The sequence below is a fragment of the Ictidomys tridecemlineatus genome, chromosome X (assembly GCF_052094955.1).
Source record: "Ictidomys tridecemlineatus isolate mIctTri1 chromosome X, mIctTri1.hap1, whole genome shotgun sequence".
NCBI lineage: Eukaryota > Metazoa > Chordata > Mammalia > Rodentia > Sciuridae > Ictidomys > Ictidomys tridecemlineatus.
The window spans coordinates 64,989,395-65,011,355 of record NC_135493.1 but is presented as its reverse complement, the minus strand read 5'-3'; the positions used below and the strand labels follow the sequence as shown (position 1 = coordinate 65,011,355).

Sequence of the window (21,961 nt, the reverse complement as noted above, 5' to 3'; positions counted from 1 at the left end):
TTCATAAAAAACTTGTTCTTTTAAAGACAGTTAAAAATGTAAAGACAGAGGGCTGGGGTTGTGGCTCAAGCAGTAATGCGCTCACCTGGCATGCGCAGGGCACCACATAAAAATATTTAAAATAAAGATGTTGTGTCCGCCAAAAACTAAAAAATAAATATTAAAAACACTCTCTCTCTTTAAAAAAATGTAAAGACAGTTCCACATAGTGATACACACATGTAATCCCAGCAGCTCAGGAGGCTGAAGCAGGAGGATCACAAGTTCAAAGCCAGACTCAGCAAAAGCAAGATGCTAAGCAACTCAGTGAGACCTGTCTCCAAATAATGTAGAAAACAGGGATGGAGATGTCACTCTGTGGTCGAATGCCCCTAAGTTCAATCCCTGCTATCCAAAAAATAAAAATAAAAAAGTGCTGGTGATATAGCTCAGTGATAAACTGCCCCAATTTAATCCCGAGTATGCTAAAATAAAAACCAAGACAGCCATAGCTGGGACAAAATATATGAAAAATACAAAGAACTTGTACACAAACTGTATATAAAAACTCCAAACCCAACAATAAGAAAAATAAATCAATTTTTTAAAAAAATAGGCAAAAAGCAGCCAGGCCTGTTGATGCACACCTATAATCTTAGCTACTTGGGAGACTGAAGCAATAGGATCACAGGCTCAAGGACAACCATGATAACTTAGTGAGACCCTTGTCTCAATTTGTTTTAAAGAGCTAAGGATATACCTTTGTTTTTGCCTATCATGCTTAGGCTGGGAGGCACTAGGTTCATCCCCATTAATGCAAAAGAAATAGGGGGGTTAAAAGATATAAACAAGTACTTCATGTTATGATTCAGATATGAAGTGTCCACAAAAGTTAATGTGTGAGCCAATGCAAGAAAGTTTAGAGTGAAATGACTGGGATATAAGAGTCTTAATCAGTGCATTAATCCCCTGACAGGGATCAACAGAGTGGTGACTGTAGACAGGGTATGACAAGAGGAGGTAGGTCATTGGGGGATGTGTCTTATATTTTATCCTTGGTGAGAGAACTCTCTTTCCTTCCCGCTGCCAAGTTCCCAGTTGCTTTCCTCTATTACACACTGTAATCATGATGTTCTGCCTCACATCAAGCCCCAAGGAATGGAGTGGGCTGTCTATGGATTAAGAGTTCTTGAACCGTGAGCCCTAAAATAAACTTTTCCTCCTTAAAATTGTTATTGTCTGGTCTTTTGGTCACAGCAGCAAAAAAGCTGACTAAAACACTTCACTAAAGAAGACACACAGATTGGCAATTATACACATAAAAAGATATCAACTGACAGTATCAGAAGGTAGTGAGAATATGAAGCAACTGGAAATCTCATATATTGCTAGTGGGAACACAGAAGAGGACAGCCACTGTTCAGTTTGGCAGTTTCTTACAAAGCTAAACCTGTACTCACCATATAATCTAAAATTTCTTCTATTTAGATATTCATGCCCCAGAATTCATGAAAAGATCTGCACAATAATGTTAGGAGTAGCTTTATTCATAATAGCCAAACTGTAAAAACAATGTGAATGTCCATCAACTGAAAAATGAACAGATAGCAATATATCCAAACAATGGAATATTATTTTGTAATAAGGATCAAACTACTGATAAATGAAATTACATGCATGAATCTTAAAAGCACTGGTTCATATAAAATCAGACTAACAAAAAGATTATATTCTATACAATTTAACTTAGAAGACATTCTAAATAAGGTGAAATACAGTCACAGAAAAAAAGATTAATGATATTCAGAATTTGTGTGAAGGATATTAAGGAAGTGATAGTAATATTCTGTATTTTTCGTGTGTCAGTGTTCATACAAATGTATACATTGCAAAAACTCCTTGAACTACCCACTTAACAAGGGAGAATTTTATTAATTATACCTTAATATACTTGACTTTAAAAAATAAAAGTAAGCTGGGCAAGGTGTTACATGCATAATCCCAGCAACTTGGGAGGTTGAAGCAAGAAGACTGCAAGTTTGAGGTCAGCCCTAAGCAACTTAGTAAGATCTTGTCTCAAAATAAATAAATAAATAAATAAAAGGTCTGAGGATGTGGCTCGCACCCCTGGAATTCCCTGTACCAATCAATCAATCAATTAAAAAATGAATGAGTGCAATACACCCAAACCTCTACCTTTATAGATCTGTAAGTATAGATATATTAGAGCAAGAAAGTATAGTACCATATGACCATGAACATGATATAAAAATAGAAATATATTTGAAGGCAAGCAATATATCTTATTCCAATTACATGACTACTCTTGGCTTTACGCTTCCCTGCTATAAACAGAAGGGTTTACAACAGTTTCCTAAATCAGAATGTTCCTAAACATTCAGAATCTTCACAGTTATTCTGGGGGAAGGTTTCCAAGATCAAATTACTTGAGATATGGTACCCATAACGTGAATAACAATATAATTTAGCATATGAAAAGGCAAAGTAGTCCTATATCTATTCAATATTTTCCTATTATTGTAAAACTCACTTCACTGAACCCTGTTTTTCAACAAAATGTTGCTAGTTTTCTCTAGTTCTAAGATTCTTTGATAAAACTTTTATAAGACTTATCTACCTAATTAAGTTCTTTGTAGACTGTACCCCACAATGAAAAACCTGCCTCAAATCACAAAGTCAAAAGCAAATTTCATATTTATCTTGATTACTATCTTAGAAATCCTGAGGTGTTTTTTTTTAATCCTCTGAGTTTTCAATCAGGCTCTGCATTCCAATTCTCTTTAACTTAGGTATGGTTCACTACTATGTACTACCTGAAGATACACGATTGAATTACCTCTATTCTAAAAGCCCTTCCCAAATAACATAGCAGATTTTAAGAATTTGAGAGCAATACCAGGAATACAACAATTCCTAAGCAATTACTAAAAGTATAATAAACTGATTCAAGTCAGTGTAAAAATCTTACTATACAAAACCAGCATAAATTTAAAAGAGCATGCTTAGTTAAAAGAAAAAGGAGGAGCTGCTGGTTGTAGTTCAGTGGTAGAACACTTGCCTAGCACATGTGAGCCACTGAGTTTGATCCCCAGCACCATATAAAACTACATGAACAAAATAAAGATATAGTGTCCATCTACAACTAAAGATATTTTTTAAAAAGAAAAAGGAAACAAGATGGAAGGTTAGAGAAGATTTTAAAAGCCTGAAAATACTTTGAAGTCTGCTCTTCTGCTCTTCACATGTGACCACTAAAGAAGTATAACACACTAGAAAAATAACATTGAATAGTATGGCTAAAAATATATATTGTTAGCAAAAATAAATGGATGGAAATTGTCTCAATTCAGTGCAATAAATTATGAAGTTTTAAGTAGTTTAAGGGAAAGTGCACATTGAAGAATTCTGGTGAGGTAAACAAAGTACCCTTTAAAGTGAAAAAAATGTTAGCAATGTTACATTCAATTAAACCCAACCCAGTAATGTATTTGCCAACTAACTTCAGACTATAAAAAACTATTGCTAACGGTACAATTGAAAGTATCAAATTTCCCTTAATATGTCTTGTGAAAGTTCTTTAACCAATGAATTTGCATAAATATCTTTTTTTTGGGGGGAGGGGGTACTAGGGGGGGTACTGAACCCTGGAGTGCATTCCCTCTAAGCTACAATCCCAGTCCATTTTTTGTTTTGTGGTGGTGGGGAGGTTGTTTGTTTTTGTTTTGTTTTATTTTATTTTGTTTTTGAGACAGGGTCTTACCAAGTTGCTCGGACTGGCCTTATACTTTTGCTGCCCTCCTGCCTTAGCCTCCCAAGTCACTGGAATTATAGGTGTGCATTACCACACCTGATTTAAATAGTTTTGTTTATTTTACTTATTTATTTGTTTTTTGGTACTGGGGATTTAATCCAGAATCACTTTACCAATAAGCCACATTTCTAGCCTTATTTATTTGTTTGTTTAGAATCAGGGTCTTGCTAAGTCACTGAAGCTGGCCTTGAACTCATAATCCTTCTGTCTCAACCCCCAAGGTTGCTGAGATTACAGGCATGCACCACCATGCCCAGCTGTGGTCTAAATATATTTTTAAATAATTTCTAACACTAACTTATTTAATGTCTGGAGGTAAATACATTCTTATAAACTTATTGTATATAATAGTATCATTTTTTTAAAAAAGTATTCTATTTTTTTTCTTTATACCAGGTATTGAAACCTGTACACTTTACCAGTGGGCTACATCCCTAGTCCTTTTTAATTCTTATTTCCTGACAGGGTCTCAACTAAGTTGTCCAGGCTGAACTAAAACTTGTGATCTTCCTGCCTCAGTCTCTAGAGTAGCTGGCATTACAGTCATGCACCACCATGCCAGCTTAAAAAAAAGTACTCTTATTTTTCAATCTGAAATTCAGTCCTTTAAAATTTTAATACATATTCCACAACACTATGCACTATAAAAACTATATAATTTTTGAAGAGGGAGAAAACAGAGAAACAGAATGGCAGTTCATCCAACACCTTGTTTGGCAAATGTGTTTGAGAGCTAATCATATAAATGATTTTGTGCCTAAATCTCCTTGGGAACCACAACTAGTATTTCTTCAAAATGTTCTGGCTAGAGATGTCCCAATAGTAATTTGAATGGGAGATGTAAATTGAAGTAAAGTAGAATTGGGAAGAGTGACTTTTTTTCTTAATAAGACACATAAACATCATTACAAGTTTGGCAAACAGATATAAGCAGAATATACTTTTGTTTCCTTGTGAAAGCAATCAGAAAGGATAAGTTTTGGGAAACTTTGGGGAAAAGTAAAAACTTCTGGGAAATCCAGCACACAGACAATCACGGGGATAAAAACATCTGTACTATATTTTTTAAAAGAAATGTTTTTGCCAAGAAAGAAATGAAATGAAAAAAGTCACCTTTTACCAAAAAAAAAAAAACCATGGTTATATTTTGTTTTAACTAAAAATGACTTAAAATCCAGACTAACAAACTCCTTAGGAACATAACCAGTTTATTTATACTTCAAATTTAATTTTTATAAACATTTTTGCCTTTTTAATAATTTCAAGAAAGAATGAATCAAGAACATGTTTATAACTCAAGGGGATAATTACTCACCCACATTTGGAGGTTTCACATAATTTACAGGTAGTTCTGGAGGTCTGCCTCTATGTAGAGCTGCAAAAGCAGACCCATTCCATAGTGTACTCTTACAGTCTGTGTAAAAAGACTAAAAGTTAGTCAAGGAATACAGCAGTATTTTTCTTTTCCTTTGTGCCTCTGAAGCACATATCTGATTTCAATTTCATTTCTTGGAATATATGTTGCCCTATTAAAGCCACAACAAAATGATATTCATATATTTAAACATTTCTTAAACTAAATCATAACTAGTAAACACAATACCTTCACATAATAATCCCAGGATATTGTATTTCTGCATTTCTTTCAAACTAAAACTTCTTTTATGTACATTTAAATCTTATGCAACTGTGTCACAGATGAAAAAAAATTTGGTTTACATTTTTCTTCTTGATCTTTAGGCTTATACATGCCTACTCATGACACTGTATAAGCAAAGATCTGATCAAATCTTTGTACAAATTTTCCACAGAAAATTCAGGCACATTTACACGTTGTGCAAGCTCATATTATTGAGTACTTACAGGTTGTGCCATAAGAGGTAACACAGCATATCAGATGATTACTAACTATAAATAATCATCATTTTTGTCTCTTATGTTTATTTTAAAAATTTGAAAAAAAATCTAAATATTCCTAATAATTAGACTGAGAAATGAAAATATATGAGTACTCTTAAAAGCTTCCAATTAACTCAATGAAAGAATTGCAATTATAAAATGAGATGCTTAAAATCTGCAACAGCCAAGTACAGTGGTGAATGACTGTAATCCCAGCAGGTTGGGAGGATGAAGCAGGAGGACCTCAAGTTCAAAGCCAGCTTCAACAACTTAGCAAAACCTAGGAAGATCCTGTCTCAACATAAAAAATAAAAAGTGGTGGAGGATATGGCTCAATGGTCAAGTGACCCTGGTACCAAAATAAAATAAAATCTGGCATCATTTATGCAACTATCTCTTTTTAAAAATATTTATTTTTCAGTTGTAGTTGGACACAATACCTTTAATTTATTTATTTTTATGTGGTGCTGAGGATCAAACTCAGAGCCTTGCACGCGCTCTACCGCTGAGCCACAACAATGTAACTATCTTAATGAAGTAGATCTTTAAAAACAGTATGCTAATAAAAAAATACATACAAATAAACTGGTTGCTTGCCCAGAAGTATTTAATATTCTAAGAGTTATTCTTAATGCCCAATTTTACTTTTTTTTTGGTAGTAGGATTTAACCCAGGATTTGACTTTACCACTGAGCTACATCCCCAGTTCATTTTTATCTTATTTATTTATTTTAATTTTTACAATAGGTCTTGCTAAGTTGCCAGGTTAGATTAAACTTGTGATCCACCTGCTTCAGCTTCTCATATCACTGGGCTCATAGGCATTCATCACCATGTCAGGCTAATTTCACATTTTTATATTAGAAAATTCCACTTTATATGTTTTACATTTGGGGGTTCCATATTGGAAAAAAGTCTATAAAAACTGAAAAGTAGCAAAATAGAGAAACAAGTATTTGACAGTCACCAGTGATTAATATTTTTGGTTTAAATATTTTTAATTATGAAAAATTTACATCTAATTTTCATTTATTTGTCATGAAATGAACAATAAGATTAGACTATATTATTAAGACTAATAAATAGAAAAACATTATAAAATAAGAAAATAATTTTTAAACATTTATACTATTGTAATCACAGCAGTAGCCTTTGAGATTTCTATTTCAAAATTATAAAGGGGTTTTATATTGTTTTTTTTGAGAGGAGGTACTTTTCTTTTTCTTTTTTTAAATTTTTATTTGTTTTAATTAGTTATACATGACAGAAGAATGCATTTATATACTTTGATATATCATACATAGATGGAATATAATTTCTCATTTTTCTGAGTATACATAGTTTACAATCATACTGGTCATACAGTCACATATATACATAAATTAATAATGTCTGTTTCATTCTACTATGTTTCTTATCCCCACATTCCCTGCCTTCCCCTCCTTTCACTTCCCTCTACCTAATCTAAGGTAACGATATTCATTTTTTTGCCTTTATACATGTACTTTTTTTTGCATTACAATTCTTTATACACATATATACCACAGTTTTTGTATCTGTTTGTATATAAATTATGAAGACCTGAATTGGGTATCAACATACTTCATTTTATATTCTTTTTCTCTAATATTCAGATTGACACAAAGGGTTTCTTTATAGGCCTCTAAAAATTTACTTGTACACTAAGAAAGTAAAAACAATATGGACAAGATAACAAAATCTAGAAGAAAATGAGTATTTATCAAAAACAAGAGAACATTTTTTCTCTTTACTCCTTCCTCTAATAACAAAGTTCTAATGTATGAAAATCTTACCTTTGGCATCCCGTAACAGAGACTGCCGACCAACACCTAGTAATGTTTGTACCCCAGGAACACTCTGAGGGATCTCCTTATCTAGTAAGGGACCAATCCGCTCACAAATTTTAAGGAGGTAGTCTGGAGGAATGTGTGCATTGGCTGCCACCTAAAACAGAGAAATTAAACACAAGAGGAAAAACATAACATTTTTGGCTTACAAACATTAATTGAGTCTCTTACCATTTCCATCATGGAGCAGAGTATAGTTTTAAATATGAAATGAGTAAAATAAAATTTTAAACATTTAGTGCTTGAACTAAATTAAGAAAACAGCCACAAAATAAGCATATTTAAATGATATGACAGGGCTGGGGTTGTGGTTCAGTGGTAGAGCACTTGCCTAGCATGGGTGAGGCACTGGATTTGATCCTCAGCACCACATAAAAACAAATGAATAAAATAAATGTTAAATTCTTTAAAAAAAGAATGATATGACAACATTTAAATGAGATGGCACTCTAACTTACTTTAATATATCTGTATAAACTTATATGCTTAGCTGTTACTTTCACAAAATATGTGTTACAAAGCAGCAAAAGTATTCACGCCAAAGAAAAGCAATGTGTAAACACTGTTACTTGATTTACTCAGTACTGATAATGAACTTATCAAGAATTAGAAACGCTGGATTCTATACAAATGATAAGAACAAAAATGAAAGATATTACTTGCATCAAATCTCACCCAAGTCCCTTTATAATTAAGGTAACACATTTATACAATAAAGTAGAATTAGTTTTCCTAAAAGTTCATTTGTTTCTAAAAGGGAATCTAATTAATGATTTTTATAAATACCACACTCTAGAAAAAGAATCCACGTAACAAACATGACTTGCAACTTAGACTCAATTTTTTTTAATTGCAAGTAAATGTCAGAACATGAGCAAACACATAAAGTAGGAACTAATCAATAAAGAAACAATTTTAAAATCTAAGCTAATGCTCAAATCCTTGAAAGGTTTCATAAATACCTAATTATGAAAACAGTAAACAGAAAATAAGATTGTTAGCTACAAAGAGCATTCATACTCTCACATTGACATAGGTCCACTTCTGGCTAGAATGCCATTTTTTATATGTACATCATATATATATTGCAAAGGACATACATTAACAGGTCAAGAACAACAGTAAAACACAAAAGAAAAATTTTGTAAATCATCACTGGTGATCACTCTGAGAAAATATATTTTGTCTTTTGTTCACTGCCATATTCCTAGTACTGAGAAAGTCCCTTGCATAAAGAATACATATTTGTTGAACAAATAAATGAATGAATGAATATCAAAGTAAAGTCTACCTATAATCAATGTTATGAGAATTTCTAGAGGAAAAATTTCAGTGCCTTTTTTGTCTTAGGAAATATAGGTTAAAGAACTAGAATATATGTATTCAGAATTCTGGGAATATAAGTGACTCTATTAAGATTATTATTTTTTGAAGTTATTTCCTTTTGTAAAATATCACTCATAAGCTCCTGAAGGAAAAAAAAAATTACTCTACTAAAATAGGTAGGGCCCAAGCAACTATCATAAAGCTCAGAAGAATAGCAAGGAGGTTACATCTACTAGTTTTAGCTTATGGGTTGAGACAAAGTATCAAACAAAATCTTTTAATTATTTCTCATAACTTAACACAATATAGGGCTTTTCCTATCATGTGCATACACATGTAGTTAGTACTATTAAAATATATACAGTTTCTGAATGGGGAAAACAGCTTTAAGGTACTGCATATTACTATTTATAACAGCTGTGCTTTTCCCAATACTGTCTTAGAAAAACCAGGCTTCTGATATCAGCCATTATTTTTTGATCAAGTAAATGCTATACCAGGGGCTTTATACAGGATGCTACTAGATATCTTTTATTGACAATTTTCTTTTTCTCATCCCCTGACCAACTCAACAGTTATATAAAACTTGTTATACAAAAGCTTAACTAAATACCATAGAAATACAACATATATAGCAATCTTTGTGTTTATGTGTGTGAACACAGACTGGGGATCAAATACAGAAGCTTGTACATGCTAGGTGAGCACTGTAGCATTAGGCCATACCCTCAGTTTCTCTAATTAGAACTTTATTTGTATGATAAACCAGCAAATAAAGTTCACAAGTTTGATATTTACACGACAGAGAACTGTTGAATTTCTAAGCAGTCTCAAAAACAACTTTTCTGTAAAATCAATAAAAATGTCATTATTGGTAGTACTAAAGAAATACAGAGTTTACAAAAAGAATGGCAATAACAATATTTTGACTTTAAGCATACTAACTTCTCCTTAAACACTGGCATACTTCCAGACTTTATCAATGCAGTTCTTACAATGTTCCTTCCAAATCAAATTTGGGGTTTTAGAAGTGGTAGTTAATGTTTACTGGAATCCATTTATTTCTTAATAAAAATAGAGTTATTTTAAGATGATCTTTTCAGACATAAGAACTGTGTACAGAGTCTGGAGTTCTATTGTGGCTTAGTGGGAGAGTGCTTGACTGGCACGGCTGAGGCACTGGATTCAATCCTCAGCACCAAATAAAAATGAATAAATAAAACAAAGGTATTTTGTCCATCTACAACTAAAAATATTTTTTTGAAAAAGAACTGTGAACACTGAATAGTTACTTTTCAAAAATTTTTATAAGCCAGGCATGGTGGTGCATCCTATAATTCCTATGGCTCAAGAGGCTGAGGCAGGAGGACTGTGAGTTAAAAGCCAGCCTCAGGAACTTATCGGCACTCTAAGCAACTCAACAAAACCCTGTATCTCAATAAAATATAAAAAAGGGCTGGGGATGTGGCTCAGTGGTTAAGGGCAAGTGAATTCAATCCCCAATTCCTCCCCCCAAAAAAAGATTTTCTATAATTCTACATTAAAATATATATAAATGTTAAATAATATGTCGAAAAATATAATTATAAAAGTATGTACTTAAGTCAGGTAAGGTAGCACACATTAGTAATCCCAGTTACTTGGGAGACTGAGGCAGGTGGATCAGAAATTCAAGGCCCACCTCAGAAAATTAGCAAGACTCTGTCTCAAATAAAAAAGAACTGGGGATACAGCTCACTCAGTCATAAAGCACCCCAGAGTTCAATCTCCAGTACCAAAAAAAAAAAAGTCTGTACTTAAAATATTCTTTCATAGCTTAATATTATAAACAACTCTTTTCAATTTTTTCAATTAAAGCTCAAACATCCTAATTTCAATCATTCAACTATATGTTTATCTTGGGAATATAATGGCTGACTAATAACTCTTCTCGAGTGTTTTGGGAACTTCTCTGAAAACAAAGTTTAAGAGTATAACACAAGTATTATTCTATAAAACAACTCCAATGCATTATAGAATATTTGAATTGGAAGGACATTTTGTATAATCAACCCAACTCCTCGTTACAGAGAAGTGAAGTGCTTTGTTTAAATGTCACAATGAATAGACAGGAATCTGGAACTCTGCCCACTCCTCTCTCTACCACTCATATTAACAGTTGAAAATTATAAAGTTGGAAACTGACAAAAAGGCTGCAAAAAGATATAAACTATAAACCTGAATATATTGAAAGTAAAACTAAAAAATCCTAAATTATAAACCTTTTTGATAGAAGACTGGCTGACCTAGAGAGCAAACCTAATGACTGAATTCACTTCAGAATCATTATGGCAAGCGAGAAGACCTGAAATGCTAGATAATCCTGCATATCATAATTAGTTAAGAGAAATCCCGTTGAGCACTGAGTAAAGTGCTATATAGGTAGCTATCTTGGAAGGACAGTCCTACACCAAGAACTACATCTAAAATATATTTTTTCATTTGGAAATGGTATAATTTTTTGAACCAAAGCTTTTAAAAATAATACAAACAAGTAACTCTTAAAAGTATAAGAAAAAATTGTTTGTTTTTAACTAAGACTATGGCTACAGAGGTAAAATGAAGAAGCAAACAGGTATTGTATGCTTAAGGAAAATGAAACACTATCTGGTATTTTTAAATTAGTTTTACAAAGGAAGATGGAAGAGACAAAAGTTAGTCACATAATCTTAAAGTCAATAGGGATAAAAAACAAAATAGATTTTGAAAAATAGGTTTAACTATATTAATAGAAGTATAGATAGAAGCAAGCTACTTTGAAATCTGTCAGGCTGGATTATTCAGGCTCTAAAATTTACTAGCTTTTACTGTTTTTCACAATGTGGTATAGAAGACTTAGTTATGAATAATTCCAGCATCCCCAGTTTCTACTTATGTGACCCTGGGCAAAGTTACTTAGCCTCTCTGAATCTGACCTTCTTCATTTATAAAAAAGGAAGCAGTGACAACTACCTCATATGTTTTGGTTCAGACAAAAACAAAATCATTCACTTGCATTCATTCATTCACAATTGAAATGTAAGGGATGCAAGGAAAAGAAGATTCAACTGCTTCCCTAAGGGAACCCATAGTCCAAGTGAAGGAAACAAACTAGTAAATAGAAACAAATAAAAATTGCAAGGGCCCAGAGGTTAATACAGAGTGCTAAGGAAAGGAAGTACAGTACCTAATATTGCCTGAAGGTAAGGGTTCATGTCCAATTTTACACTTGAAGGATAAGTGAAAATTCAAAAGACAGACAAAGAGTATGGACCAAGCATTCCAGGCAAAGAGAAATACAACCCCACCCAGTAAAACCCTTTGCACAGTGACTAACATATAATATCTTCTCGATGTTTAAGTATTTTCTGCTAATGTTATAAAAAATTACAAATTATGTCCTTCAGAGTACCATCTGATTTTGAAGGAAAAGAATACAAATGCTTGTACAAAAAAATTAAACAAAAAAAAATTAACCATAGTTTCATTTCTTCTACATAATCTTCCAAAAAATTAAAATATCTAAATAGCCAGGCATAGTGGTGTACACCTATTCCTGCTAGTCAGGAAGATAAGGTGGGAAAACCACTTGGGCCCATGATTTTGAGAACTGCCTGGGAAATAAAGGGAGACCCACTTCTCAAAAAAAAAAAAAATACACACACACACACACACACACACACGTGTGTGTGTGTGTGTGTGTGTGTGTGTAAATGCCTACATTGTAATTTAAAGTGTTGTGTTTTAATATTTACCTAATTTGAAAGGAGAGAGTAAACCTGGGCAGAAATGGGGAAGGCAAGCAGGTCTTTCTCTAGTCAAACCACTGGTTAGCAAGGTGGGCTACAAAGTATTAATATTTCCCATGACCTTCTTTTGAAAATGTTAATTATTATCCATAAAATTACTTTTTATTTTTATTAATTTTAAGATTTACTCAGGGCCAGGTATAGGAGCCTGAAATTCCAGCAGCTCAGGATGCTGAGACAGAAGGATTGCTTTGAGGCCAGCCTCAGCAACTTAGGGAGAACCTGTCTCAAATTTAAAAAAATAACAATAAAAAGAGCTGGGGAAGTAGCTCAATAGTAAAGTGCCCCTGGGTTCAATACCAAAAAACAAAGGTACACTCAGGAAGCCAGGGCCACCCTCCTAGGTTTAAGTATTCTCTAGGGTAAGGTACTTCTCAACAGAGTGCTAAAAGTATAACCCTAAGGGCAAATGAAATCAAGATTAGGACAGAGAAACTACCTAAATTCTAGAAGTTGCTCAGCAGAGAAAGGTCCAATGAAAGAACTCCTCAGCACCAGTTAACAGATTAAATAAATATAAAATATATGTATCATGAAATAAGGTATGGTGGCACACAATTGTAATTCCAGATACTCAGGAGGATGGCAAGTTCCAGACCAGTCTGGACAACTTAACAAAACTCTGTATTAAAATAAACTAAATGGCTGGGAATAAACCTCCGTGTTTGCTTAATATGTGCAAGGCCCCAGGTTCAAAACCATATATGAATGTGTATGTGTGTGTATGTGTATGTGTATATATAATATATATATACATAAAATATATATGAATGTGTATGTGTATGTGTGTATGTGTATACATAATATATATATAATATGTATGACTATGTGTTTGAATGTATCTACATTAATCTGATATTATATCTTTAAATAGGCATGTCCATATAATATATAGATATTACATCTATATAGAGATATATATATACACCCATAGTTATATACACATAAGTATAAACATACACACACATACACACACACATATACACACATATAAACATATGCACACATAAAAAATGCTTCTAAAAAGTTAAGAAAATTAAATAATAATTGAGGGCCAGCTAACTACCACCATGGTAGATACTAAACAGCATATGAAAACACCTTAAGCAAGATAACTTAAAATACAATAATTATAAATAATATATAGAAAATAAGTTCAATGAGAAGGGATGAGAATCTCTGAAATAAGATATCTGAAAGACTCACTGTACTTCCTAAGAGTGAATACTATATCAATGTCATACTGAATTGTTTTTATGGCATAAAATGTGAATAATACTAAATATCATTTGACATATGTTCTTTCTTTTTTGGTACAGGGGATTGAACCTTGAGGTGCTTTATCACCAAGCTACATCCCCAATCATTTTGATTTTTTTTTTTTATTTTGAGACAGTGTCTTACCAAGCACCTGAGGTTTACCTGGAACCTGCAATCCTCCTGTTTCAGTCTCCTAAGTCACTGAGAGCACAAGTGTGCACCACCACGCTGATCTAACTCATTTTTTTTCTGCTAACACACACTTCAAAACACTGATTTGGCATTCAATTGAAGCTCATGTTTTAAATACTCTTTTATATAGTATTGTTTTATATATCCCTTATATAATATTTGGAAAATTAGAAAAATACAAATTCTGGGGTTACAGTTGCCCAGATTTCCATGCATTGCCATCCAGCCACTCTGACCAAATTTTAAGAAGTAGCAACATAATAGTGCGCACTTGTAATTAGGAGGCTGAGACAGGAAGATCACATGTTCAAGGCCAGCCCATGCAACTTAGGGATATCTTGTCTCAAAATGGGGTTGGGGGAGACTAGGAATGTACCTAAGTGGTAGAGCAAGAACATCACTGGGTTCAATCCTTGGTACCACAAAAAATGAAAACACACACAAACACACTAAAGCATTTCAATTTTGAGAACAATGATCACAGGAAAAAAATTTTGTAAGGCAAATTTACAGAATCCAAATTCTTACCTAACAGCAGTTCTCTTTACTTTTATAATATCATCTCATTTGTATTGAGATAACAAATTTCCTAATCTCCAGAATTTTAATCACTGAAAGTGTGTTTCCTAGCCAAGCACAGTGGCACAAGCCTGTGATACCAGCTATTCAGGAGGCTGAGTCAGGAAGATGACAAATTCAAGGGCAAGCTCAGAAAGTTAGCAAGACCCTTATTCAAAATGTAAATAAATACACACATACATACATATATATATATATATACAAAGGTCTGGGAAGTAGAGTAGTTTGGTAGTAGAATGCCTCTAGGTTCAATACCAGTAATACACACACACAAATACAAAGTGTTTTCTAGAACCGAAATGTGAAAAGCCAAGAATCAACCCATAAAAATAGCTACAGATAAAAAGTCTGGAGAGCAAAAGAGTCTATACCTGACTCAGCAAGTCAGGAGTCAGGAATCCTGGTTTCCACATATTAACTGTTCTCTGCCATAAAACCTATAAGCATCATATGCATGCTATGCTGCACTGGGATTAAGCAGCACATGCATTTTGGTTTCTCATGAAAAATTCTTGTTCTTCCAAACTATGGCTGTGTGTCCAAATGGCAGTTAATAAATCACACATATGTAAATTTCTTCAATACTAAGAGATGCATGACTATGCCAGTAGAACTGAAGTGTCAGTTATAATAGACAATTCAAACTATTAACTAGTGATTGGAGAACAACAGCTAGGTTAGGTAAGGAAAGAATACAGGTATGTCAGGAATTCAAATAATGTTTTAAATTAGTTGGTGAGAATCAATTGATACAATGTGAAAACACTTTTAAACTTGAATGTTTTATATGCAGATGCAAATTCTAGTAACATTTATCATCATAGATGCATGCATTCTTTTAAAGATATTAATGAACTTATAATCTTGAAAGATTTTTTTAAATACCATTAAATTATTTCAAGTCTTTTGTATATAAAATGAAGGTAGTACAATCTATGTCACTTCAAATGTAAGCACTAACTAGTGCTTTCAATTTTATAGATAAAAATCTTGAACAAATGTAAAAATATGTAACATACCTGAAGATAATTATATCTTTGGCTAAGTCTTATGATGGGAAGACTATTAAAATGGGTCAAAAATATTAAGCCATGTCTTATTAAAAGTTTCTAAACCATAATTTCAATATATAATATTTAATATTAACAAAAACTATTTAAAGATACACAACACACACAGAGACAGACACATCCTTGATGCCAACAATTCACCAGGATCACCAAAAATGAAAGGACATTTGCAATTATTTAAATTATAACTTTAAGATAAATTGCAAGCAGCAAATCTATTATCAATAACAGCCAACTAGAAAACAGAAAATAAGAAAAAATGCTCAAATCAAACTTCAGATACAATCACAATTTCAAAACTCTCCACCATTACTTAAAATTCTGGAAAACTAATTTATTTTGAATGCCATATTCACAAAACTAAGTTCAATATGAACTTCCAAACATTTTATGTACAGACTCATTTTTTAAAGGTACTTCTGATCTAGATATGTCAATACATACCTACTGGTAACTTTAACAAAAAATTACCTTCCCTTTTATTCCAAATTAGGAGTAAAAAATGCATCAAATGAATTTTTTAAAAAGTGTGGGGGGGGTCCCCCCCTGGGAGAGGTAATAGTAAAAGTAGTAATTTAGTGTTGGAAGATGCAAAATTTATCCTTTCCTTAATATATTGTTTTCTGGATTAACCAAGCTAAGACTGCAATGAATTCAAAGTATATAGTATGAACAGACAGGCAGGGTTTTTGTTTTATATATGAAGTACATAAAGTTATACAATTCTGATCAAATGTTGATATCCCTGTTTACAATCTTTCACCACTTCATTATGAATTTTTATTCTTTCATTTTCATACCCAAGTATTCCTTAAGTTTGAAGTATTGCTATATAATTTAATGAGCCATATATATCAAAATCATGCTATTTATTAATACTGAGCCCTAAATTTCAATACAAAACATGTAGCTAAATCAAAGACCACACTCTATAAATTCATTGCTCTAATAACAGCACTTTTAAAAATATTTACCAAGAAAAAATAATCCATCTTTTGCACAATTAAGCCACTCAAATTTAGAGGTCAGATATGTACTAATTTTAATTCACAACTGATGAATCTAGCAATTAATAATGCACACACAGTTCTTAGCCACTGTACTTCTGTTCCTTCTGTTCAAATTCTCACTCAACCCTGCCCCTTATTTCTTTACAAAGAAATTCACAGGTAGAGAACAGATTTAAGACAGAATATCAAAAAGTAATATCCCTTGAAAATATGCATCTAAGTATGACAAAATATCTAAAAGCATGATATACAAATTACATGAAACACAAAAAGTATACATAATGTTCAAATAATAATAGCAAAATTATCTGTGTATATAAATTTTTAACAATGTATAAGGAGAGTAGGTGTGGTAAAGGACACATATAATTGTAGCTACTAGGGAAGTTGAGGTAGGAGTACTACAAGTTCCAGGTCAGCCTGGACAAACTGTCTCAAATGAAAAAAGGGCTAGAGATGTATCTCAGTGCTTTCCTAGCATGTATGAGGCCCCAGGTTCAATGCCTAGTACAGAAAAAACCAATGTATAAAGAAGGGCTCGTAGAGTAGCTCAAATGGTAGAACACTTGCTTAGCTTGTGCAAGGTCCTGGCAATCAATCCCTAACACAGGGAAAAAAAAGCATAAGGAAATATTAAAATAAAAAAGAATCAGTAAATAAAAAATACAAAATTTTAAAAAATCAAGGTTAAAGTATATCCTTTATAAATGGGTTAACAATCCACTTGAATCAAACTGGGAAATATGATATATTAAGAACTATGTAATGTTTTGAACGACCAACTATAAAAAAAATAAAAAAATAAATGGGTTAACAAGAATTCAAAATAATTGGTTAAAGATTAAGCCTCACTCATAATAAAAATAAGGTCATTTAAATCAACTAGGGTCCATTATCACCTATTAAAGCCACCAAAAGACTAAAAAATCATAATGAAAACTCACATTAAGTTGCTAGAGGTGGACATTAAAAATTAGTACAGTTACAGTCTTCTGTAGATTAATCTTATAATATATGACAAAAGCATTTTAAACTGATAAGCCCCTTGACCTGATAAATCCACTTTAAAGTCTAAGAAAATAACTCAAGGGAAGCAGGGTGCAGAAAAAAACACCTAGCCAGGAAAAAACATAAGTGAAAAAGTAGAAGCAACAAATGCTCAACTGGAAGATGGGATCAAAATATAACATCTTAAATACAACTGAATTTTCTCTTACCATTAAAAAATGATGACTATTTAATTACACAGGTTAAGTATGTGCAAAAAAATATAAAGCATAAAATATACAGAGAAATATAAAGCATGAAATGAACATTGGTTACAATTTTGTAAAACTTTGCCTTTACAATATAAACAAAAGGAAATATCTAGTAAGCTGACTTTTTTACTTAAATATCCCATCAAGTTAATTTTTAAAAAAATCTTTTTAAGTCTCCTTTTCCACTTGCTTAAAAAAGACTAACCTGTATACACATACAGACTGTAAGAGGCACAAAGGTAAAGAAAAACATTTTCAATATACTTCAACTTTAAAACTGTTTTTAAAGCAGTATTGGTAATTATATGTTAAAACATATATTAGTAGGCACTGTTGTTTTTGCCTTTTGATGGACAGGCAGAACTTAAGTCCAACAAAGAGCCTGACTATAAATAACCTGGTAATACATAGTTTTTCAAAAATAATTTTATACTGCTGAGAAATTATTACCATTAATAGTACAGATGTCTAGTTTACCCTTGTAAGGATTCTTATATCACCTTTGGTAATTTGCAAAATAAAAAAAAATGTTTAATGAGTAGATTGTATAATAATTAATAACATGAACTCACTTGCAAAACAATACAAAGAAATATCAAAATAAACAAGTAATTTAATATTGTTCTATTAAAAGCATATTTTAAACCATCTTGTTTATATTTAATGCTCCAACTTTCTTTAACTTTGCCTGATTTTCCTCATTTGGATCTTATTTGATGGAAAGATAGCTGAATTTAGATTTCAGTAACAGCACCCCTTTCGTTTCATTACCTTACAATTCACTATGCCTATGATTAATACAGAAATCCTCTCCAAAATAAAAAGGACCATGTTTTTGTGTCAATGCTGAGCAGAAGATACATTTACAGTAGGTACTGTATTTGTAGGAGATACAACAGTCAATTCAATGCCTTTGGTCCTTTAATAGAGTATATTTTTAAATGTGCCCATTGTTATCTCCTTGTAATCCCCAAATCATATTTCACCAATTCTCCAAAAGGTCATAATCCACAGTTTTTATTTCGTGAAAATGCATCTGTATAAATGTGATTTACTGAAGATTTAATGAGCTATTTTCTATGATCTGAGATATACAACGATATGCTTTTTATTCGGTAGCCTATTATCTAAAACCGGCAAATTTTGGAATCACTCGATGTTCCTTATTATTTTTAATTGTGTCGTTTCTCCTAGTCCGGGGTCCGTCAACTCCCCTTCTGAGCCCCTTCTCCCCCCTCAAAAAAAGAAAAAAAGAAAAAAAAAAAAAGACCAAGCCTGGCCTCAGTTCCCGTATTTCAAGCCAGGACCAACCAGAAACCAGTTTTCTTCCACTAATCCGGAACTCCGGGCTGTTACCAACGCTGTCATTGGCTAGCGTCAGTCCTTGGTACGTGCCCCAAGATAACCCCCTGGTTTCTCTCCCTTTTCCCCCTACAATGGGCCTTCCCTGATGTTTGTAACATTCATAATCCACAACAGGGCATCTCTAATAATCAACTCACATTCTTCAAAGTTTTGGGGTAGAAACAAGCGAAGCTGAAGGGAAGGCTAGGTACCCTTTTCTCCGACTCGCGGGGGAGGGGGAAGGGGCAGTCGTCCTTAGGCTAGGCAACAAGCTCTGGAGCGCCGTAGGATGAGGGGTCAGGGGAGGGTTGGGGGTACAAGGTGGGGAGGGAGTGGAGAAAGAGTTGGATTAAGTTGAAATGAAAACTTTACTCACCAGATCCTCGAAGCTTCTTCGGTGCTCTTTCCCCTCCCAGTCTAAGCGGCGCGGAATCAGCTGGGGGCCGGAGGAAAAGAAAGGGGGAGGGGGGGCAAACGATGAAGGCGAAGCCTCCACTCCCCATCAATTGGACCCAGGTCCTCGACCCTTGGTGTCTTTATTTCTCTTGTCCCAGTAGCTACTACCTCAAAGGTAGACGGGTGTGTGTGTGGAGGGGTGGGGGGAAGGCCGAGGGGTGGTATATCCTGTAAAACCGACTCCCAAAGACATAAAGAGGGGGCGAGTTAAGACCCCAGCATCGGCCACCCCCTTTGAGAGAAGAACCCGGTTCACCCTTGTGATAACAGCTATGGGTGCCCATATAGAAGCCTCCCTGCTGGCGCCTGCCCTCCGCCTAGGACTTGCCCTCCCCTTCCTACAGTCTCACCCCAACCCTCCCCACCCCTTCCCGAAGGGGCTCCTTACCTGATGCTCCTCGAGCTCCTGCACTAGCACCTGAGCAAAAGGGAAACACGGATATGAGGAGCAGCTCAAATCACCAACCCATTCCTCCTTTTCCACTTAAAACCCAGCCACTGACGGTAGGACTAGTCAAGGCCGGCCTTTCCCTCACCCTCAACGCAACTGCTCTCACCCCGCTGCCTCAATTTCCCCCACAAGAACCTTTCCCCACGACTCCCGGATCATCTTCTCCCTCTCACCTGAGCGGATTTGTTGCAGGGTCCGGACTGCAAGAACCTAGCGATCAGGTAATACAGCTCTGAGGAAGAGGGGGGGGAAAAGAGGTTGAGAGGAAGGTAAAGAAGAGAAATAGAAGCTTTTTCAAAAGAAACTGACAGCCATCGCGCTAAGCCCCCATCCCCTTAGCCTCTGGACACAGCTACCCACCGGCTTCGATCTGAGTAGGTGCCGCCGCCATCCTTTTCCCGAGGGGGTTTGGGGGGCTCGCTTCGGAGGGGTTGGCGGGGGCGGGTGGGGGCGCTGCCTCTATTGTGGTGAAGCCCCCATGCCCGGGAGTCCCGCCGCTTCCGCCGCACTCCTCGTCCCAGTTTCGGTCTCTCTCGAATTCATCGCATCACGTTTCGACCCATAGATATTCTAGCCCAAGAGCTGAGGAGGCGGAGGAGGAAGGAGAGGGAGAGAGAAGAGGAGGGAGGAGCCGAAGTCGCGGAGGGGTGGGCGGGGGCAAAGGGGGTGGAGAGAGGGGAGGGTAAAAATGTTGAAACAAGCCTGCAGCACTCGCTGGTCGCCGCCAGAGGCACTAACGCAAACGCCTGACTTTAGCTCTTCCAGAGGACTGAGGGTTGCCTAGCTACCGGGCTCTAGAAAGAAGGAGGTGCTAACTGACAACCGACGCTCTGGCAACCTCCGTAGAACTCTGTGGTGGCGTTGGCGTCCGCGAGCTCTGGACTCGCTTGCCATTCCTGTGAGGGCAGTTGGGCCCTTTCCGGCAGAGAATTCTTCCTGCTTTGGTGGTGAAGAACTTGTGGGGGGCTGCCTAGACTCAGTTGCCTTCATGGGGCACCTAAGCGGTTTTGTTTTTCTCCCTCCCTCACCAACAGGAGGCTAGCCCATAAGGGGCATTATGATTGAGAGAAGAAAACATGATTTTTGTGCCATTTGAAAATGCTGTACTTATCGGTCCCCAGTGTGGTGCTAAAATTGTTACAAGACTACTTAAAATGTCCCCCGATTCTGAAAAAGATTGCTTGAGAAATTTTCTGTCAGCCATGAAGCATTTTACCCCTTCTGAAAGTTTAACATAAGCTATATCTGTCCCATTCCTATTGGATAGTTTTTATCGTGTTTTCAAACATAATCCGACTACTTAAGGATTTTTTAAGTATGGCCTGGTTATGGAAATCTGTATATTCAAGGTAGTTTTCCACAGATTTGGGACTGCATTTGTTATTTAATATGTAACCCCCACTCTTAGTACACACTGTCTTTTGATCAAAGTGTTTGTGTAATAATTGACACAGACAGTAAACTAGGTCTCTCTGTTCCTACTTACATCCTGTTCCCACCCCACCTTTAACTAATATAATTAATAAAAGCTGAACCCGATGAGGCTAGAAATGTTGTTGGAGTTGTGTATATTATGTTGAAATATCCAAATTTGAAATTTCACCTAAAT

General features: G+C 34.7%; 1 protein-coding gene across 1 annotated transcript in view; it reads right to left on the bottom strand.

Moving 5' to 3' along the window:
* Window positions 1-20,972, bottom strand: part of Brwd3 (bromodomain and WD repeat domain containing 3) — a 118,658-nt gene extending 97,686 nt beyond the window's left edge. Inside the window, exons 1-6 of the mRNA XM_005328827.4 lie at window positions 20,713-20,972; window positions 20,526-20,584; window positions 20,290-20,319; window positions 19,822-19,881; window positions 7,525-7,675; window positions 5,127-5,225 (exon numbers count right to left, since the gene is read on the bottom strand). Coding sequence (XP_005328884.1) covers window positions 5,127-5,225; window positions 7,525-7,675; window positions 19,822-19,881; window positions 20,290-20,319; window positions 20,526-20,584; window positions 20,713-20,743 — 430 coding nt within the window. The 5' untranslated portion in view covers window positions 20,744-20,972. The remainder of the gene's footprint in view (window positions 1-5,126; window positions 5,226-7,524; window positions 7,676-19,821; window positions 19,882-20,289; window positions 20,320-20,525; window positions 20,585-20,712) is intronic.
* Window positions 20,973-21,961: the final 989 nt, after the last annotated feature.